Genomic DNA, 19,691 nt, shown 5'->3' with positions numbered 1-19,691 from the left:
GGGCATACCATCATCCTCTTCCAGTTGCAACCTGCTCAAATGATCTGCCACAAGATTGGCAGCTCCTTTTTTGTCTCTTATTTCGATGTTGAACTCTTGCAAAAGTAGAATCCATCTGATGAGCCGAGGTTTGGACTCTTTTTTGGCCATCAAATACTTCAACGCTGCATGATCTGTGTAGACCACCGCCTTTGTTCCCAAGAGGTAGGAACGAAATTTCTGTATGGCAAACACCACTGCTAAGAGTTCTTTCTCGGTAGTGGTATAGCTGCATTGTGCTGGATTCAGAATCTTGGATGCGTAGTAAATCACACAACTCTCTTTGCCTTTCTTCTGCCCCAGTACTTCTCCAACGGCATGGTTGCTGGCATCACACATGATTTCGAACGGTAAGTCCCATATCGGAGGTTGAATAATGGGGGCTGACACCAACTTGTTTCTCAAAATTGTGAATGCCTCCTTGCAATCGTCATCAAACTCGAACGGCACATCTTGTTGGAGAAGTCTGGTCATGGGTTGAGCAATCTTGGCGAAATCTTTGATGAATCGACGGTAGAACCCTGCATGACCAAGGAATGCCCGTATGTGCTTTACTGTTGTCGGGTAGGGCAGTTTGGCGATGGAATCAACCTTTGCCTTATCCACTTCGATTCCCCTCTCCGAAATCACGTGCCCCAGCACTATTCATTCTCTTACCATAAAATGACATTTCTCATAGTTAAGGACCAGGCTTTTCTCTACGCACCTTTTCAACACGAGCTCCAGATGCTTTAAACATGAGTCAGAGGAGCTTCCATAGACGGTGAAGTCATCCATGAAAACGTCAATGCAATTCTCGAGTAAGTCAGAGAAGATGCTCATCATGCACCGTTGAAAGGTTCCCGGTGCATTGCATAATCCGAATGGCATTCTTCGGTATGCAAATGTTCCAAATACACAGGTGAAAGTGGTTTTCTCCTGGTCTTCATGTGCGACAAAGATTTGTATGTACCCTGAATATCCATCGAGAAAGCAGTAATAGGCATTACCAGCTAGTCTTTCGAGCATCTGGTCGATAAAGGGCAATGGGAAATGATCCTTCCTGGTTGCCTCATTCAGCTTCCTGTAATCTATGCAAACTCTCCATCCTGTCTGCAAACGGGTGGGCACTAGCTCGCCTTGATCATTTTCCACAACCTGTATTCCTAACTTCTTCGGTACGACATGAACTGGGCTCACCCATTGGCTATCGGATATGGGATAAATGATTCCCAATTCCAATAGCTTGAGAATTTCTTTTAGTACCACTTCCTTCATGATTGGGTTCATTTTTTTCTTTGAGAATCTCGAACAGGTTTGGCCCCTTCCTCAAGGTAAATGTGATGCATGCATTCCGTAGGACTGATGCCTTTGATATCAACTAAGGTCCAACCAATGGCTTCCCTGTTTTCCCGTAGTACTCTGACTAAGCGTTCTTGTTGCACAAGGGTTAGGTCCGCACTGATGATAATTGGGAGCGTTTCTTCTGGGCCCAAATAAGCATACTGTAAATGCTTAGGTAGTTTTTGATTTCTAGCGTGGGTGCTTTCTGGATTGATGGCAACAGCTTCTCGTTCTGCCCATACTGAGCCAACAACTCTGGTTTGCTTGCCTCTGTTCCTCCAGCTAGATAGACCTCCTGGATTAATTCCTTGATCTTCTGATCTATCTCCACCTCAGCTTCCATGGTGCTTTCTCGGAGAGAGTAAAGTTCCATGATGGCTTCCTTCATCTCATCATCCTTCATATGTTCTGCATCCCGATCAGTCAGACCATACTGAATCACTTTCTCTGTGGTATCCCCTGAACCAAAAGCAATTCTCTGTTCTTGCACCAAGGCTCAAACACATCGATCATGTCCACTGTTTCCATTGCTTGTTTCCTCTTCATGGTCACATAGATGTTGAATTCTTCTTAGACTCCATCGAACTCACACGTCAAAATTCCGGTTTTCATATCGATCTTAGTTCCAGCGGTCATCATAAATGGTCTCCCCAATAGTATAGCATTCTCTCCTGTTTCAGGTCCGGTGTCCAGAACATAGAAATCAGTTGGGAAAATCAAATCTCCAACCTTGATCAGTACGTCCTCCACCACTCCTTCAGGGTAAGCGTTGGATCTATCAGTGTATGACCACACGGGTGTTCCTCATCTCACCAATATTCAACCTTTTGTATACAGCCAATGGCATCACATTAATGGAAGCTCCCAAGTCCATCATTGCCTTATCCATGTTTGTTCCGCCAATATTGCACGAAATGGTGAACATCCCTGGATCTTTCCACTTCGTGGGTATCTTTCGTTGGATCACTGCCGAGACACTCTCTCCCATCACGTAACGGACTTCTTCCTCCATCTTGACTTTTCTTGAACAAAGGTCTTTCAAGAATTTGGCATACTTTGGAATTTGCCTAATAGCATCGAGTAAGGGTATGCTTAGTTCCACTTTTTGAAACATCTTCATCATTTCACTTGCTTCCTTTTCTTTAGCTTTCTGTCTCAGGCGTCCTGGGTAAGGTGCGTCGGTTAGATTGCTACCTCCAGTTTGTTCAGCAGTTGGACCTTCACCACTTTTATTCGAGTTTCCTTGAATCAGTTCAGCCTCAGCTAACAACTCTTCTTCCTTTTCATCTCCTGCTGGAAACTCAGTTAGCACAACTTGGGCGTGTTCTCTGGGGTTGATTCCCATGGCTGGGAGCTTACCAGCGTTCTCCTCCAATTTGGCCACTGCCTTAGTCAAGTGACTAATTTGCTGGTTGGTTTGGTTCATACCGGCACGAATTTCATTGCGAAATTTCTCGCTCTCTTTAGCCATGTTTTCGATGGCTTCTTCCCAAGGTGCTATCCGGTGTGGTGGCTGGTAAGGAAGTTGTTGTTGATTCTGGTTGTGGTGTTGAGGTGGTCCCAGCTGGTACTGTTGTTGATGTTGGTTCTGATTATACTGAGGACGTTGCATCTGTGCTCCCATATTGTTCTGCTGTTGGGGCTGACCATCTTGCTTCCACCGAAAGTTAGGATGATCCCTCCATCCTGGATTGTAAGTGTTTGCAAAAGGATCATACTTCCGTGGATTCCCATCATGTCCTCCGATGGCATTAACATCAACAATATCCTCGCTAAAATTGGGATAGTTCTCGGACTGATGTCCGGTGGCATCGCAAAGGCCACACTGACGAATCTTCTTCGGTATAGTCAGGCCCGACAGAAGTTCCTTGAGTTCGTTCATGGTCTTCTCCATAGTTTTCTCCAGTTTGGACATCTCCTCCTTCTCTTCAGTTTTTCTCGGTTTTTCCAAATTTCTTTCATGCCCCTCATCGCGTGATTCTTCTGCCATGGTACCCAACAATTGAAAGATCTCCAACGGAGTCTTACTCATCAATGATCCATTACAGGCTGCTAGGACCAAACTGCGATCATTTCTCCGCATGCCCTTTACAAAACTCTCCACTTGATCTTTTGGAGAGATTTGATGATGAGGACAGTTGCTTAGCATTCTCGTGAATCTCGTCCAATATTCATAGAAGGATTCTAGCCCATCTTGTCTTATGCTGCGGATATCCCATCTCATCCGGTCCACTCTTGAAGCTGGGAAGAATTCTTCTAAGAAGGCATGTTGCAGTTGTGCCCATGTGGTGACACTACATGAGTGTGAGGATCATCTCTTTGGTATCCATTGAACTTCGGTAAGATCTGAAGTAATGAAGGCTTCAGGTCATACCGACGAGGTGCGAACGGGTTTGCAGGTAAGGTGATTCCGTTCGGTCTCAAGTTGAGATTAGTTGGGTATGCCAACTGTCTGAGGGTCTACGCCTGCTCGGCTGCTGCCTGCTCTGCTTCTGTTTCTGCCATAGCTTCGCGTCTCGCTATTCGTGCTCCTGCGCGCAGTCGTCTTTCGGTACGATCAATATCAGGGTCAAACACCAATGCTCTTGTAGCTCTACGAGTTCCACGCATGCATTAATAGCGGAAAATGGAATGAGGAGAGAACAAAATTGCTGCGCGTCACTCCCCGGCAACGGCACCAATTTTGACACGCACCTGTCGTGCGGTGCGGGCAAAATACTTTTGTATGCCTAGTACAGACGATACACGCTCCTACGTCTCACAACAAGAATTCAGTCTTAGTGGCAAGTGTAGGGTCGAATCCCGCAGGGAGTGAGAAACCACTTTGTTCTCCAACGACAAACTGAGGTGTCACAAGTCTCAATATGTATACTCTGCACAAGAAATTAACAAAATCAATAATAACAAAGGGGTGAGGTTATTCGGTTAGGTCATAACTGTTGTCAATATTCGTTTCGGTCATAGGCAAACTAATGATCCGTCCATGATCCGTATAGACTCAAGGCGTGGCCCAAAGACATTGGGGCGTTTCAAAAGGCTATACTTCACATTTAGGATGGTTGATCCCATTGTAGTCATTTGGTCCGAAGGTCACACATTCCCCGGTCACAAAGCAGTGCTTCACTTCTCCTTAGATAGTAGTCATACCCGTTACTCACCAAGTATGACCCTCACCAAGCTTCTCTCCCGAGGTCCCCAACTCTGCACTTTGAGTGACACATGCCGAGGGATTTCCAGATCTCTCCGAGGAAGAAACACAAATCCTCAAAGTTTCCTTGATATCACACAAAGATATTAGGGAAGAAGAACAGGTGTCCATAGCCGATGTTAAGAGGGGAATCTAAAAGTGTTATCACGAGGATCATTTGGCATGGTGGGACAAGAATCAGCTCAAAGCTACATTGAAAGTCAAAACTGGAAAGGAGCATGAGTTCGTAAAGTTCAGACCTATCCTGATGAACACTCAAGATCAGCAGGATATGAGGAGCATAATCAAGGAACACCTTGATTTGAAGTTGATCGAACCAGGGAACTCGCCTTACAGCAGTCCTGGATTTCTGGTGAGAAATCATGGGGAGATCAAACGAGAAAAGTCAAAATTGGTCATTAATTACAAAGGAATTAATGACATTCTTGAGTTCGATGGATATTTTATCCCAAGTAGAGAACACCTTATCAACTGCATTAGAAGTGCAAAGATATTCTCAAAGTTTGACTGCAAATCTGGATTTTACCAGATTCGCATAGAGGAAGGGAGTAAGAAGTTCACAGCCTTCTCAACTCCACAAGGACATTATGTCTGGAATGTCATGCCAATGGGGCTAGCCAACGCGCCTCAGATATTCCAAAGGAAGATGGATAATCTTTTTAAGGATTATTCTTCATTCATGTTTGTTTATATTGATGATATTCTTATTGCATCAAAAGACATTCATGAACTTGTCAGGCATCTGGAAATCTTTGCGGAAGTTTGTCAACAAGAAGGATTGGTGCTGTCTGAAAAGAAGGCAGTCGTGGCAACCCAGAAGATGGAGTTTCTGGGAATCGAGATCGATGAGTCTGGGATAATTCTACAAGATCATATTGTGGAAAAGGTCCAAAAATTTCCAGAGGATCTTAAGGAAAAGAAGCAGCTTCAAAGCTTTCTTGGAGTTGTTAACTTTGCAGGGATGTTCATCAAAAACCTTGCAGAGCATATGAAAATCTTCAGTCCACTACTGAAGAAAGATGTTCCATTCATATGCAAGGAGGAGCATCGTGAGGGTATGAAAAAGCTAAAAGAGATTTGCAAAAATCTCCCAAAGCTTTCAATACCACAAGACGAGGACGAACTAGTCCTATACACCGACGCAAGTGATTTTTGGTGGGCAGCCGTGCTCACTAAAATCACCCCTTATGGAGAGGAACCATGCAGATACTATAGTGGTCTCTTTTCCGACAGTGAGGTTGTGCGATGGCACATCAACGAGAAGGAGTTCTATGCAGTCAGAAAGGTGTTCAAGAAATGGCCGCTATTTTTACTTGCAAAGAAATTCATTTTGAAAGTCGATAACACTAAGGTTAAGGCTTTCTTAACTAATAAAATTGAATCTAAACCCGAAAAGGCTAGATTACTAAGATGGCAGGGTGAATGTCAATATTATGATTTCGATATTGTCATTTTAAAATCTGATGATAATGTTCTTGCAGATTTCCTAACAAGAGATGGAGTCAACTGAGGCTGACGCCATCATTTTAAACCAGAGGCAACTCCAGGATAACATGGAGAGGTACAACAGGAATGGCAAGAGTGTGTACTCCATGCCAAACAAGCTGGAAGGATACAATCGGTTGATGAAGCCAAAGTGTCTGACCGCATACAAGAATGTCTTAAGAAGATGATAAATCTTCATGAGGCAATCCACAAGCCGCTCTTGCGCGGGATCTGGGCTCCCCTGATCGAAGCAGGCATTACCGTACCGGCAGAATTACCGGTAGCAGGGGATTCAAGTACCCCTAGCACAAGTTCTGAGGCTAAGGTGTCAAAACCGGATCTTCAAGAAAAAGATGTTGCTAAGGCTTTACCGCCCGAACCAACATGTCAACCGTCCACCTCTGGGGTAAAAGAGGGAGAGATCAATCTTAGGCCACTGATAGGCAAATCAAAGATTGATACTAACATTATTAAAATATCTCCTATTTGGCAGATGTACCAGTCCAGATGGGATAAACACAATACCAGGAAGGGCATTAATCCGGGATATAGCCGGGTTGATATTGGAGGAAAATATCCTCGTGTTTGGATGACCACCGGAGCCAATCCTCAGAAGGTCAAGGAGTGGTATGAATTTGGGGCGCTAGCCTCAGTTTATATTATGTCGCCAGCCTTCAGCGAAATCAAAGGTCTACCAAGATGGATCCAAGAGACCGTCTATGATGCCTGGTCGAACAACCCGTCCCTTAATAGGGAAGACGTTCTGGAACTGTATTTTCTCAGCGCAACACCAGTACCAGCAGGAAAGGGTAATCACGAAGCTTTTCATTTCATTAAGCTTCGGAGACCCGATACGGAGGCCTTAAACCGAATTAAGGCACCAGAACATCAAATCTCTATTGTCGCCACTTTTTCGGATGATCAAATCTCCACAAGGCGTGCATGTGGATTATGGGTCTGTCTCACGGAGATGGACAAATTAAAGTAAAGTATAGGTTCAAGTTCTCTCATAATTCAGGACTTGGATCGTTCTTGTTGAACACCATGACAGGAACAACCACAAGCTTCGCCGAGAAGGCCTTTGAAGAGAAAAGGCAAACACTCTGGCACAACAAGATTGCAGGGAGTAAAGAGACTCATCGCAAGTTTTGCAATATGGCTCATCTAGGCCATTGGGTTGATCACATCTGCGCGGAGTGTCCCACGCAGAAGGAACCGGAGTTCTGAAAAGGTTTCCTCCCGAAGCCTAACAAGAAGAAATTTCGGTCCGACGAGTATGAGGAGCACAGGACTCCACGAGGACGAGTACCGCGGACACCAAAAAAGTAATATGCCCGATAAAGAAAAGGGAGCCATGTGACTTGAAACAGGAGGACCACCCACTAAAAGAAAAACGACAAAAGTGGGTGGATGCAGACTAATTACCCACTGACAGAAAAGGCGAAAGAGGGTAATCCTACAGAAGCTCCACTCACCAAAAGACAGAAAACAAGGCTGAGTGGAAGGAAAAGCAGCTGGCCCCTACCCACAATTATCACAAAATAATAAAAGGAAGGTTCAGCTCCATGTGAAGGCACTAACTAGTGTCGGCAATCATGGCCGACAAAATAAGGTGGCAGTCACAATCCATGAGCTGGCCTCGATGGAGAAGAATTTGAGGCCAACCACCATGACTTATAGAGGGGATTCGACCTCTATAAAAACCCAAGCTCTGGAGAGAAGAGATCATCCGAAAATTTCACAACACTTTCAAACAACACACTCTCTCTCTAGAATTTATCTTTGTAATTTTAAATTTCTGTTTTCAAAGTTTTTCAGTTCTAGTTTTAGTTTCTTTTTATTTTATGTATACTATATTAGCTACTAATGAGTAGCTAAAGAAGTTTGTCTCCTCCCTTAGGGAGATTTTATGAAATAAATTAAATATTTTATAATTCCTCGTTAAACGCTTCGTTTTGCTCAACTTTCCGGTTTAGTAAAAAAAATCTTTCATTTTTCAACAAAATATTTTACGTCGGAACTTAGTGAAGGAGGAAGGTTGCAATCATCCCTTGCGAGCGCGTGGGTTGGACGAAGCCTGGGGGCAGACGGTCCGTAAAACGCAACAGGAACTGACTCCCGAAGAAGACCATTCGACTAAAGGTATAAAGTTGGATTATGTTTAGATTAATTTTGAAGTGATACGGAAGCATGTTGGGCCTGATAATTTGATTTAATTTTGACATTATAATTTTAAGAAGCTCATAAGGATTATTTTGTATGGAGAAAGAGATATTTGGGGGTATTTGTGATATTTTATTTTAGGAAGGGGCAGGTTTATAATTAAAGAAAAATGGACATGTCAAAAATGGACAAACCTCTAAGTGCATGTATTTTATTGGACTTTCCTAAGTTAGTGTTAAAAATGGATTTTTTTCCATAGTTGGTGTATTTTCACGCAAATTTCTCTATAAATTAAGATGATGTTCCTAAAAGATATGTACAAAAGAGTAATTAGGATCAAAATTATGTACTCAACTTTTTGGACTCGTTGTGTATTGCAAAAGTACGAATCAATGTGAGAATTTTCTTATTCAGCCCTTATTGTATGAAAATCTTTAGGGCTCGTTTGCTTAACAATACAAAATAAGATGTCAATATGATATTTGATTATGTATTTAATTATCTACTATATAAATATATTATGGTAGAAGAGTGAAATTTTGATATCCTACCATTCAGCTATCATTGTTGCAGAATTTGTGCCTATCTATTGGTTTACTCAAATTTCTTCTGAAAGTGCGGGTGTCACCTCTGTACACTGTTGCCTTTGTTTTACTGTTGTGAAATTTGTAGCCACAACAGTAAATATGAGAAAAATGGGTAATAGTCTGTTACATACTAAGCATTTCGAGCAGCGAAATTGTGGCTGGTGCAAGGATATAAAAAATCCAAGCAACGGACAATTATATCATTCTATGCAACATCTAGTTCCAAAATATCTTTACTGCAAATTGTGTGAAGGGGATGGATGAGAAAAGACGAAAACCTGACCATGTGTGCAGCAGTTCCATTTAACAAACAGACATCGTGTGTTCGCCTTGAGTTCTCCTCACCCAGTCCAGAATACTGCTACAATCTTCAGGCGAGATGAAATGCCTTCACAGAAACATCAATTTCAATTTAGCAGTAGAATAGCAAGAATCAAACTCCTAAAATCTTGACTAGATCTATAAGAGCTCAAATGAGCTCTCTTTCTTGTGCTGTCTATCTACAGGCCAGATCTAACTTGTAAGCCTAGATATAGAAAGATAGGTGCCAGAATACAACTAAAAAATGTAAGAAATTACTACCTATTTTTAGTGCGATAAGCTTTTAGTAAACGGACTTCCTTTGGGTGTGACATATCCTTCTCCATGTAAAGCGATTTAGGCACTTCAAGGTTCCCTGATTGGTCTTCATAGGCCTCACATATGAATCTCAGCACATCTTCCTGCAATCAAGATAAAGGGAGTTCTATTCGTTGGAATGAAAATGTACATAACGTAACAAAGTAGTAACCTTCTATGACAATGCAGCCAAATCAGTGGATTAGGATGCTTGAGTTAATCCTTCCAAAATCATAAAATTTCCTTCTGTTATCAGAAAACATGCTTTTCCCATACCAATAGAGTTACACCAACTTGACAAATTGGAGACTCCCTTTATGAGCTCCATATCACATTTATAGCGGAATAACGGAATAAGTGAACTCAGTGCAGCACCAAACAAGCACCCACTGGTGGGTTATTGTTCTCCATTCAACAATGTATATCCACAAGTTTAACACATTATACCAGAACCATGAAAAAGATAGCGCCATCGCATTAGAGGGTGAGGAAAGTGGAAGACCTAGAAAAATTGACCTCACCTCTAATAAGTGAGGCCAAGGACCACCTCTTCTAATAAGTGGCAGTAATTCTAAGATATCAAGGTTAACATACCATGGATCTTGAGGCATTAATCCAATTGTAGATGGGCTCATTCCGAAACCATGTCAATTGTCTCTTGGCAAAATTTCTGCAATTTTATACCCAACAAGGTATACTATTCAAGTTACTGGAGAATAACATGAAGATATCTCAGCCTAAGAAATCGAACAGCACATCAAGTGGGAACACTAAATATAAAATTCTAGATCATTCTCATGCCTCATCCAAATCAAATCATTTATCTACCAAGACATGGGAAATAATTCTAAAAATTTCCATTTCAGCAACCATACTGATAGGCTGAAATATTCCCAGTTAAATTTCCCTTTATTTCAGCTTTTTAGAATATAAGTTATATATTTGCATACAAAAGAAGCAAGAATGTACATCCACCTTTACTTGTAAACATCAACCTTGAATTGTCCTCAGAGTAAAGACTAAATTGCATCCTAACAAGCATGAATAAGTAGCTGGAGTACACCATCTGAAAAGGAAACTGAAATCCTACAGATCGAATAAAACAGTTGCATTTTCCTAATTTGGAAGAACAAAATTAAACAAAATCTGATCTATTCTACATAAGAAAATAAATGTCATAACAAATTTACGTCATTTGATCCTTATTTCTACATGATCTCACAGGGTAACTTAGTCGATTGAAGCCCAAATGTGGAATAATAGAAAGTTTCAGTTCTGTGACATGAGCACATTAAAGATAACCCATACAACTACGTAAAATATAGTAAGAGCACAAGTGCCAAAAAAGTGAATGTATATCAATCGGATTTCACGGTTAGGCAGCTAGAATATGAACGGGAGATATATTTTGAACTAAACATCCAAAAAAATCGTACAAGGAGTGTGGAGCTTTATGAATTTCCCCCCAAGGTTTACACTAAAATTATTGACATGTTCACTTTTTACTACAACTTCAATGGAGAAATGTTTATAAGTAAATAGGTGGAATAATATCCCAGGTTAATGGTCTTACTACTTGTAAATGGTCAAGAAAACACTATGTAGATCAAGAACCAACACAGAGGAGAATAAATTACCTAGATGCTTTTTGAAACTCAGACAGAAAATTGTAGAAATCTCTAGAAGAACTCCAGCCCTGTTGTTCCCTGGACCTTAGCAGATAATCCATAGCCTGAGAATTTCAAGCACAAGTAAATCAAACTTAAATGTTGGCTTAAACTCGTACCGTATGGAGGCGCGTTTGGTTTGAGACATAAGGCATGATTGATAAAATAATCCAATATAATCAATTGTTTGGTTTGCATGATTCGGCCAGTGATGAACAACTCAGCCCGCACTCTAATCATCCAACTGAGTGATTATATTGTCATCCCAAAGTTGGGTGGATTATTTAATCATCCTCCAATCCCATCATTCTTATCAATCCTATATATCCCACCCACCAAACAAAATTCCCCCTATGTAAATAGAAAAAGATCTTTAGAAACCAACAAATTGATATTTAATAGACTGTGACAGAAAATGGAAGCATACTTGTCTATAGCCAATTGCTCGACTTGCAGAATTGGAATTAGGCATAAGGCCCAAATCAAGAAGCCACTTTGACTCAGATAAAATTCCATCATCTAGCATAGAGAAAGACAACTGAAAACAATAAGTTCTTGTGAATAAGACTAATTTCCTACATATGTATATATGAAGAAGGCATCATAAGCCAAAACTTCTCATTTACCTAAAAGCATATCTTCACACCTGAAATCAATTGATCTGTACAGATCCAGCCTTTGGGTGGATAAGAAGAAACAAACAAAATCATAGTCCAGATCTTTCAAGTCTTTCTCTTGAAGTTCACTATTTGAAGAGTGTATGTCAGACAATTCTGCTCCATTTGATTCCAACTTCTCCTTGAAAGAATTATAGGGTACTTTAAAGGCTGATGGAGATGTGCCACTTGACTGCATGATTAAAAAAATCGTGGAATTCAGAGATTTATTTAGAATAAGGAATATTGGTTAACTATAAGGTCAAAAGAACAGAATAAAAGACAACAAGTTCTGAATCAATCAAGGAAAACTCTAAACGAGATGTTGCATCTTAATAAATGTTCTGAAGCAGGAAGAATAGAAGATGCCGAAAGTCATAAACAACCTTAAGAATTTCAAGTCTGCGACGTAACCGATACCAATCATTTGCTGCTAATGACTGGACACCTGGATCACCTGCTTCAACAACCAATTGAACAGCTGCATCCCAATGACCATCCCTCTGAAATTCTGCAAGTTCTGAATGCACTTCCAAAGTGATCTCAGGGGAGGCTTTTGGAACATCCGGTTTCCCATATATGAACCTTAAACATCAGTAATGAAAATAATTTGTCAACCATTGTACTTTTAGAAGAAAGCTTTTTTCATATTTACGAAGATCAAAAGAAAAGAACCTATAATTAAGTATAAGCAACATACCACCGCAAGTACAACCCCGTACCACCTGTCACAATTGGGACACGTCCTCTAAAAAGAATTTCCTCTGTTTTTTGCCTTGCATCCTCATAAAATTTTCCAACAGAATAATCTGATAGGCCAAGAAAATTCTTTTATGAGATACATCAAATCTTAAAAACAACAAAACTTAGTAATGAAGACCCATGTAAAATATGTAGCAACCATATTCTAATCCAATTTATCTCATGGTAGCACTTGAACTAATGGATTTTCACTCCAAAGATGCTTTAAATAGAGAATGATGCATTGTAAAACAGTTAAAATTGAACCAATAAAACCATTAATAAATATGTTATTGTAGATTTGAAATACATCTCAAAGTGCAACAACAAATACAACCTTGGAGAATATATGCATATATGTTTCTAACTTTCAATATAAATGGTAGGGGCCACCAGCATACACAGTCTCCATGTTACAAGCCGTGGTTGTCTCTTGGAGAAGAAATACTGCTTCTGCATTAACTTGTTTTTGTTACAAGTCTAGGAAAAAATTTGATTCCGGTCCCTTCAAGTTTCAAAAAGCTAGCATCCATTTAAAGGATATGAAAGGCAGCAGGATGATAAGAATGTAAAAGTCAAATATGAATCTCCTACCGTTATTACAGATTCCATAACTTATATGGTTATCAGGAGTGCAGTTTGTGACATTACATTACTCATCAGAGACACAAGAAAATAAAAATATACAATCATAACACGGTACCATTTATGAAACAGTTCTGTGAAAAATACATATGTAGAATAGACAGGCATTGGGAGGTCTGTAGTTTTTTTAGTTTTTTAGTTTTAACAAAAAAATAAAGTCATTTAATTTGCAGAATAACGAACTTTTTTTTTCTAAGAGGATGACAATGAAAATCTTGAAAAGGAAGGATATTTAACTCCCATCCCTGTCCCGCAGCCAAAAAAACAAGAAAAGGAAGGACAAAAAGTGATGCAAAGCTTTCTGCTACTTGAGAAGTAACCTACTGTGTAACTGCAACAGCACTATATCACATAAAATATGTCACTGATGTTCCGGGAAGTGTTTTCCGCTGGTAAATTAAGAACAAAGAGTTCAATGTATTCACTTTTTATATCTTCACACAATATAGCATAAGTGACTTAAGATATGCAATCATGCAAATTAGATTCCTGACGTGTTATAAGAGCAAGTCTTTTCGCAAAATATCTTACAGGGTCATATTTCACCTACAAATAATTATAGCATTACAAAACCAAAACTTGCATATCCCCAACAGAAGATTTCCTACGAGGAAATAAATAAACTTTTATTACGATTCATCAACTATTACCTTCAGATGGGTGCAATATGTCCACCAAATGGTGTGGGACTTCCTGGAAAAATTCAGTAACTTCCATATAAATTAGTGTTCAAATATATGAGCAAGACTACAACCACTTAAAACACATTCTTCCAACTCATTGGCAAAAGTATAATCTTTGTGTTCACAAAGGCACTGTGAAATACAACCGTTAGAAAAGAACAGACCCTTTCAATAACATAATGATACCTTTATTTTCTTTCTACACAAATTCAAACCCCATCATAGGGATGTAAGGGTGGAACGAGAACGACTTGAACACCGACTTCCTCTCTAATAGAAAATATTACTACCACCTCGCATAGCATGAGTTGGTAGCACCAACACAAGCACCATCTGATTCAATGCAACTATAGATGAACTATTAACGTCTTCATCTAGAACAAGCTGGCAGCGTGTTACTGACATATTTTCTCAATCACAAGTCACAACCAATCACGCTTAGTACCAAAACTCATTTCTCCAACACCAATAACAGAATAAAGGTATAACTCAGAAGCACGACAATGAAAAGCACTAACTCTTTATCATGCCCAAACACATAACATAAATTTGAAATTGGAGAAAACCTGTCTGTCTTCCAAAGAAGGTTTCGCTGAACCAATATCAAGACCTTTATACACCTGCCACCATAATAAAAACTCTCTCGATAATTAAAATAGAATAAATTAATACTCTACTAATGAATTTTATAAGTAATAATGAACGGGAAAAATAGTACTAGAAGTTTACCTGAACGGAATCAGCGCTGATGATTTCTCCGTTGAGTCGTTTGGCGAGCTCCAAGGCGAGCCTGCTTTTGCCGGCGCCTGTAGGGCCAGATATTACTATTACTTTCTGCCGCTTGTTTTTCATTGAGCAGCAAGTTGTAAGGAGTCTAGTAGTGCCGCAGAGGCGGAAGGGTGGCGGAGAACGGCGGCGGAGCGGCGCTTCGGCAGGGTAAGGCAGGCGGAAGCAACACATCCGGAGGACGCCCACTCTCAAACCGGTTATCATTTTGGTAGATTATGAAGTGATTGTAGTAGCAGCGGATAATCAAAGCACCTGCAAATTTTTATCTCAAAAAAAAAAAAGCACCTGCAAATTCACTCTGTAAAAAATTACCTAACATAAATTTTTTTGAAAATTATACTTCCTCCGTCCTTATAAAAATGTATCCATTTATAAATGACAACGATTTTAATGAAGTCATTGAATGTATTGTGAATGAAAAAATGATCTCACTTTATTATGCGTGAAACTACTTACCAAAAATAAATCGGATATATTTTATAAGCACGGACGAAAATAATAAATTAGATACATTTTATGAGGACGGAGCAAGTAGTAAACAATGTTTTGATACCCATCTTCGGATATAGAGTGATTAATAACGGTAAAATAAGTAATACAATAAGGCCTTAGTACGCAAGATAAGACCATAATAAGGAATGTATTTAAGCTTAACCAGGTATTTGATATTCTAAATGGGTAATAATAAGGCCCGAAATAAGAGTTCGACCCGGAGTAAAATTATTGTTCCTCTGTATATAATATATCGGGCGTTAGACCTTCAATAGATGCTTCTTTCTTGAACAATAACCTAGATACAAAATATGGTAATATATAGAAATACCCAACTTCGCAAAGTTGCTACAAAAAATGCTCATTTTTTCAAATTACTACACTACATAACCATTTGTATTTGGGTAAATATCAGTTTTTGACCCATCGTTTGGAGCTCTTCTAAAAAATATCTCACTCTAAGCATAACTACAAAATAATACATATCGTTTCACTTTTTTCTCATTTATGGCCCGCAAAAATAACCCAACAACTAGTATTTGACGTGTTCCGGCCAAGTGCCATGTGAGTAGTATACGCGGAACTAAAAAAAAAACTTATGAAAATCCACGTATTGCAGCTTAAAAACGATTTCTTCCTCTTCCTCCTGAAAAAGCGCTTCTTCTTCTTCTTCCCATTCTCCCTCCCCACCCCCCTCCCCATTCAACCCTAGCTCATTCAACCCACTGTCATCTCCTCTGCCGATTCCTCCCTCCCTCGCCATCTCATTCGCTGCCCCTTCAAGGTGCCATCTCTTCCGTCATATCCAAATAGCCAGAATTCTTGCAAGAGAAACGGCATAACAAAGGCATTTTCAAGTGTTGTTCTTGAATCATGGTTGTAGATAATGTTTTAGAAATGTCAATTTTCTCAAAGTAGACCATTTGTGTGGTTGGGATGCCATGGTTTTGGGAATGAAACAACAATTTTTTTTGAAAATCTGACAAAGTTAAACTGTTCTGATTCTGATTTAGCTGAAAACATGCCAATGATTACTTCCTCGATGAATCTTGTTGTCACCTAGATTTTTTTCAAGATCATTGTCAAAGTCCAGTGATTGGCAAAGTTCGATGAATTAACATAGCTCAAAGTTTGGCGGAGGAGATGGCACCTTCCAGAGAGCCGCGAAGGAGATGGCAGGGGAGGGAGGAATAAGCGGAGGAGATGGTGGTGGGTTGAATGAGCTAGGGTTGAATTAATCCTTTTTTAGGAGGAAGATGAAGAAATCGTTTTTGAGTTGCAATACATGGATTTTCATAAAAAATTTCTTTGTTTATAATTTATTTGTTGAGTTGACAGTGAATTGTGTAATTTCATTTGAATTGTTTTCTGATTAATTAATAGATTTGTTTTAATTAGTGTGAATGTGTGAAACAAATTAGTGGGGTGTGATTAAATTATTTCATTTGAATTGCTTTCTAATTAATTAATAGATTTGTTTTAATTAGTGTGAACGTGTGAAACGAATTAGTGGGGTGTGATTAAATTATTTATAACCTTTATATTATATATATTTTTAAAATTGCCATTGAAATTAATTTGGGATTGAGAATTCCTTTTTTAATATAGTATAGATGAGTTTGAATTTAAACTTGAGTTGATGGGTTGGAGTCTTGGAGATGGCCTTAAGATTAAAATTATGTAGAATTCATGATATTATATGCAACTTTTAGAAGGCGTCGTTTCAAGCAGCCAACCAGTCGACGTAGAACATTCGCATGACCAATTTGAACTCTCGAGAGTCTTGATAAGTTGATATGTTGAAAAAAGACAATCCAAAAACAGGGACAATCACAATTCATCTCCATAGGACAAATTTTCGCACAACTATTTCTTTTTGCCACAACTATTTAAAAGGATAAGAATACAGTGTAAATACGTTAGCTCTCCAAAAATAGAACATATAAAGTCAAATAGGACAAAAACAAATACGTATAAAATTAAATGCAAATATGATTTTTTTTTTTTTGAAGAAAGCAAATATCTAGAGACTCTCATAAAAAAATGTACAATACTAAAGACAGTGACTCTTTGGCCTTAAACTAAGCGACTCCTTTGACTAATTTTGTGAAATATGCGACTCCTTCCTAATTTTATGATATTCACAGTAGAAAAGAGTCTGCTGAAATAGAAATTTTATTAAAAAGAAAAGAAAAAAAAAAAAAGAGAGACCAGAGACATAAGGAAACAAGCAAAAGCACCCGCAAGAAACCACGGGTAAACAAAAAAAGAAACCAAGACTAAGAGAACATTTTAAGAGGGTCGTCCTCGTCTAAAACATCGTCATCTTCATCGTCCAACATATCGCCCCATTTTTTAGAGGCCACAACCGACATAGCATGGGCTGCATCGGTAGAGTTAGAGGAGTTGATCACAAAGTTTTGCAGAATCTGTCCTCTAGACTGAGCATTCTTCACTAGATTCAGGAACTCAACAGGCGAAGAAGTGTCAAAACCTGGGCCCTGCATATCATCACGGCGTGCTGAGTTTTGGAAATCCGAGGACATGCCATTTATTATGATACGACGGAGCCTGTGCTTGATAGAAGAATCAGAAACTCTCCCCTTCTTGTTGATAGCCCCTTTCGGACGCCCTCGTCTACGAGAAATGGGTCCTCAATTTGGCTCTTTTCGTCAACTGACTCAAGCTGTTCCATATCCTTTCTATCCTGATTGTCCTGATAGATGCAAGCATCTGAAGCTCGGCCTCCATCAGAAGACGGTTTTTCCATGTTATCATCGCAAACAAGTCTCTGTTCATCTTGCAACTCTAGAGAAACCAACACAGCAAAGGGATTGGATGAGGTAGGAGAGTCTGAAGAAGAGTTCAGTTTCTGTCCAACCTCAGCAAAAGCCTTTCCAGCCCTTGCTGGAGATTCCTGATTTCCGGTGTAGGGACGAGGATGAACCCTGTGTTCATCTACCTTGGACTGACCACGTTCCCGGCCCTGATGTTCCGTAAAGCCCTCCTCGGTCGTGGTCGTTTTCCTCCTTCTGCATTCGTTAGAAATATGTCCCACAACCTTGCAAACGGAGCAGTAATAAGGCAAATTCTCATATACAAACTTGACAGTAAAATCAATGTCGCCACACTTAATATCTAAAGCCTCAGGAATATCAGCCGAAACATCTAACTCAACAAGAATTCTAGCAAAGTGACCGACATGAGCCTGTGCAGACTGACCATCAATCAAGATAGGCGTACCCACTTCTCGTGCGACCCCGGAAAGAACCTCTGGGTGCCAATATTCATGTGGCAAGTTAAAGATTCTAATCCATACGTGAACAAGGGTAGAATTCGCTTTGTAGGGATCAAAATTCGGCACCCAAGCCTGGAGATGGAGTATACCTGAGCGTAGACGCCAAGTCATTTTAGCGAAAGCCGCTGCCCTATCCTCGTCGGTGGTGAAATTAAAAGTGAAGTAACCTTTTCCGAGAGGATGAATCGACCAACCAGCAGACGGTTTCCAAAGCTGCTGAAGTTCCTGCCAAAGATCCGCTGCAAACCGAGGTGACTCACCTTTGCGGAGGATCAGCCGGCCGTGAACCGCATGGGCGAAACGCCGGACTTGTCGTTGGTGGAAAGAAGGCTCTAAAACAAGGCAACGTTTGAGATCCACCAACTCTGGCCGGAGGATTGTAAAGTCATGAGCGGGGACGTCCCTAGGCTTGGAAACTTGCTCTGTCGGACTGCCATCCCTAGCTTTCAGTTTATCTGCAAAAGAGGTCGGCGACACCTTCGGAGCAGACGGTGGACTGACCACATTCGGATGGGCAGTCCCGATCGAGCGAGGTGGGATCAGGCCCTTAGGACCATCGGCCTGAGTAGAGACGCCGACAGTATGGGCAGTCATCACCGCAGCGATTTCCGGGAACGAAACATCAGCAGTAACTCTAGCATTCTCCGCCGAACTATCTGTGACAGTGATGCTCGGAGGCATCGTGATCCCAGACTCGGGGAAGAGAAGCGCCGTCATTATTGTAGTAGAGTTCATTATCGTCTGATCAGCAGTGGATAAATCCCTAGTAGAACTGTGGAGTGGCGATGATGATCGACTGACAGGAGCAAAGTTATTAGACACTATCGGGTAATTATGGAGGGGAGGCTGGAGCGATGCCATTTCTCACAAAGGCAATCTGTGACGACGTCGCCGCTTTCCTTCGACGCAGCTTTGAGCCGCGAACGTCGAGGCCGTGCGACGTCGATGGCGTCGCTGCTTTCAAGCTGCGGCGAGGTTGCTCCGAGCGCCGGGCTGACGGGCACAGCAGCAGCGAACTGAGACGGCCGGTGTGCAGCGAGCAACGCCGGGCTGGTGGCGCGGCGAAGTCGCTGCTGCCCGGCGATGAGGCGGGAGCACCGCTGCTGGACGATGGATCTCCTGCTGGATTTCTCGAGCTCCGCCACGCCGAGCTCCCGACTGGAGGCGCTGCTTGAAAAGTCGTCGCTGAACAGTAAATGTTCGACTGCTGCTTGATCTCTCCGCCACGCCGAGCTCCGACTGGAGGCGCTGCTGGATCGGCGATGAGTCGGAATTAAAGCCTTCTGCTGCTCGGAGA

General features: G+C 40.8%; 1 protein-coding gene across 2 annotated transcripts; it reads right to left on the bottom strand.

Moving 5' to 3' along the window:
- Window positions 1–8,821: 8,821 nt before the first annotated feature.
- Window positions 8,822–14,889, bottom strand: LOC130986911 (tRNA dimethylallyltransferase 9). Of its 2 annotated transcripts, XM_057910461.1 has the most exons (11): window positions 14,545–14,885; window positions 14,382–14,435; window positions 13,783–13,825; window positions 12,447–12,555; window positions 12,133–12,331; window positions 11,717–11,939; window positions 11,518–11,609; window positions 11,061–11,155; window positions 10,018–10,093; window positions 9,388–9,527; window positions 8,822–9,193 (listed from the first exon to the last, which is right to left on the bottom strand). In XM_057910461.1, exons 1-11 carry the CDS (start codon window positions 14,806–14,808, stop codon window positions 9,109–9,111), a joined length of 1,380 nt encoding a protein of 459 aa, XP_057766444.1. In that variant the 5' UTR covers window positions 14,809–14,885; the 3' UTR covers window positions 8,822–9,108. The 2 variants fall into 2 exon arrangements, with proteins under 2 accessions (XP_057766444.1, XP_057766445.1); XM_057910462.1 differs by lacking the exons at window positions 8,822–9,193; window positions 9,388–9,527; window positions 10,018–10,093 and adding an exon at window positions 10,123–10,489 and having other exon boundaries at window positions 14,545–14,889.
- Window positions 14,890–19,691: the final 4,802 nt, after the last annotated feature.

This window comes from Salvia miltiorrhiza, chromosome 5 (genome assembly GCF_028751815.1).
Source record: "Salvia miltiorrhiza cultivar Shanhuang (shh) chromosome 5, IMPLAD_Smil_shh, whole genome shotgun sequence".
Lineage (NCBI taxonomy): Eukaryota > Viridiplantae > Streptophyta > Magnoliopsida > Lamiales > Lamiaceae > Salvia > Salvia miltiorrhiza.
The sequence above is the reverse complement of the archived record's forward strand: the minus strand, read 5'-3'. Positions and strand labels throughout refer to the sequence as shown.

Coding starts and splice junctions, on each gene's coding strand:
- LOC130986911 (XM_057910461.1), bottom strand. CDS start 14,808: ATGATAACCGGTTTGAGAGTGGGCGTCCTCCGGATGTGTTGCTTCCGC. Junction 12,556..13,782: donor CATATTGCACCCATCTGAAG/GTAATAGTTGAT, acceptor TTGGCCTATCAG/ATTATTCTGTTGGAAAATTT. Junction 11,940..12,132: donor GCAGACTTGAAATTCTTAAG/GTTGTTTATGAC, acceptor TTAATCATGCAG/TCAAGTGGCACATCTCCATC.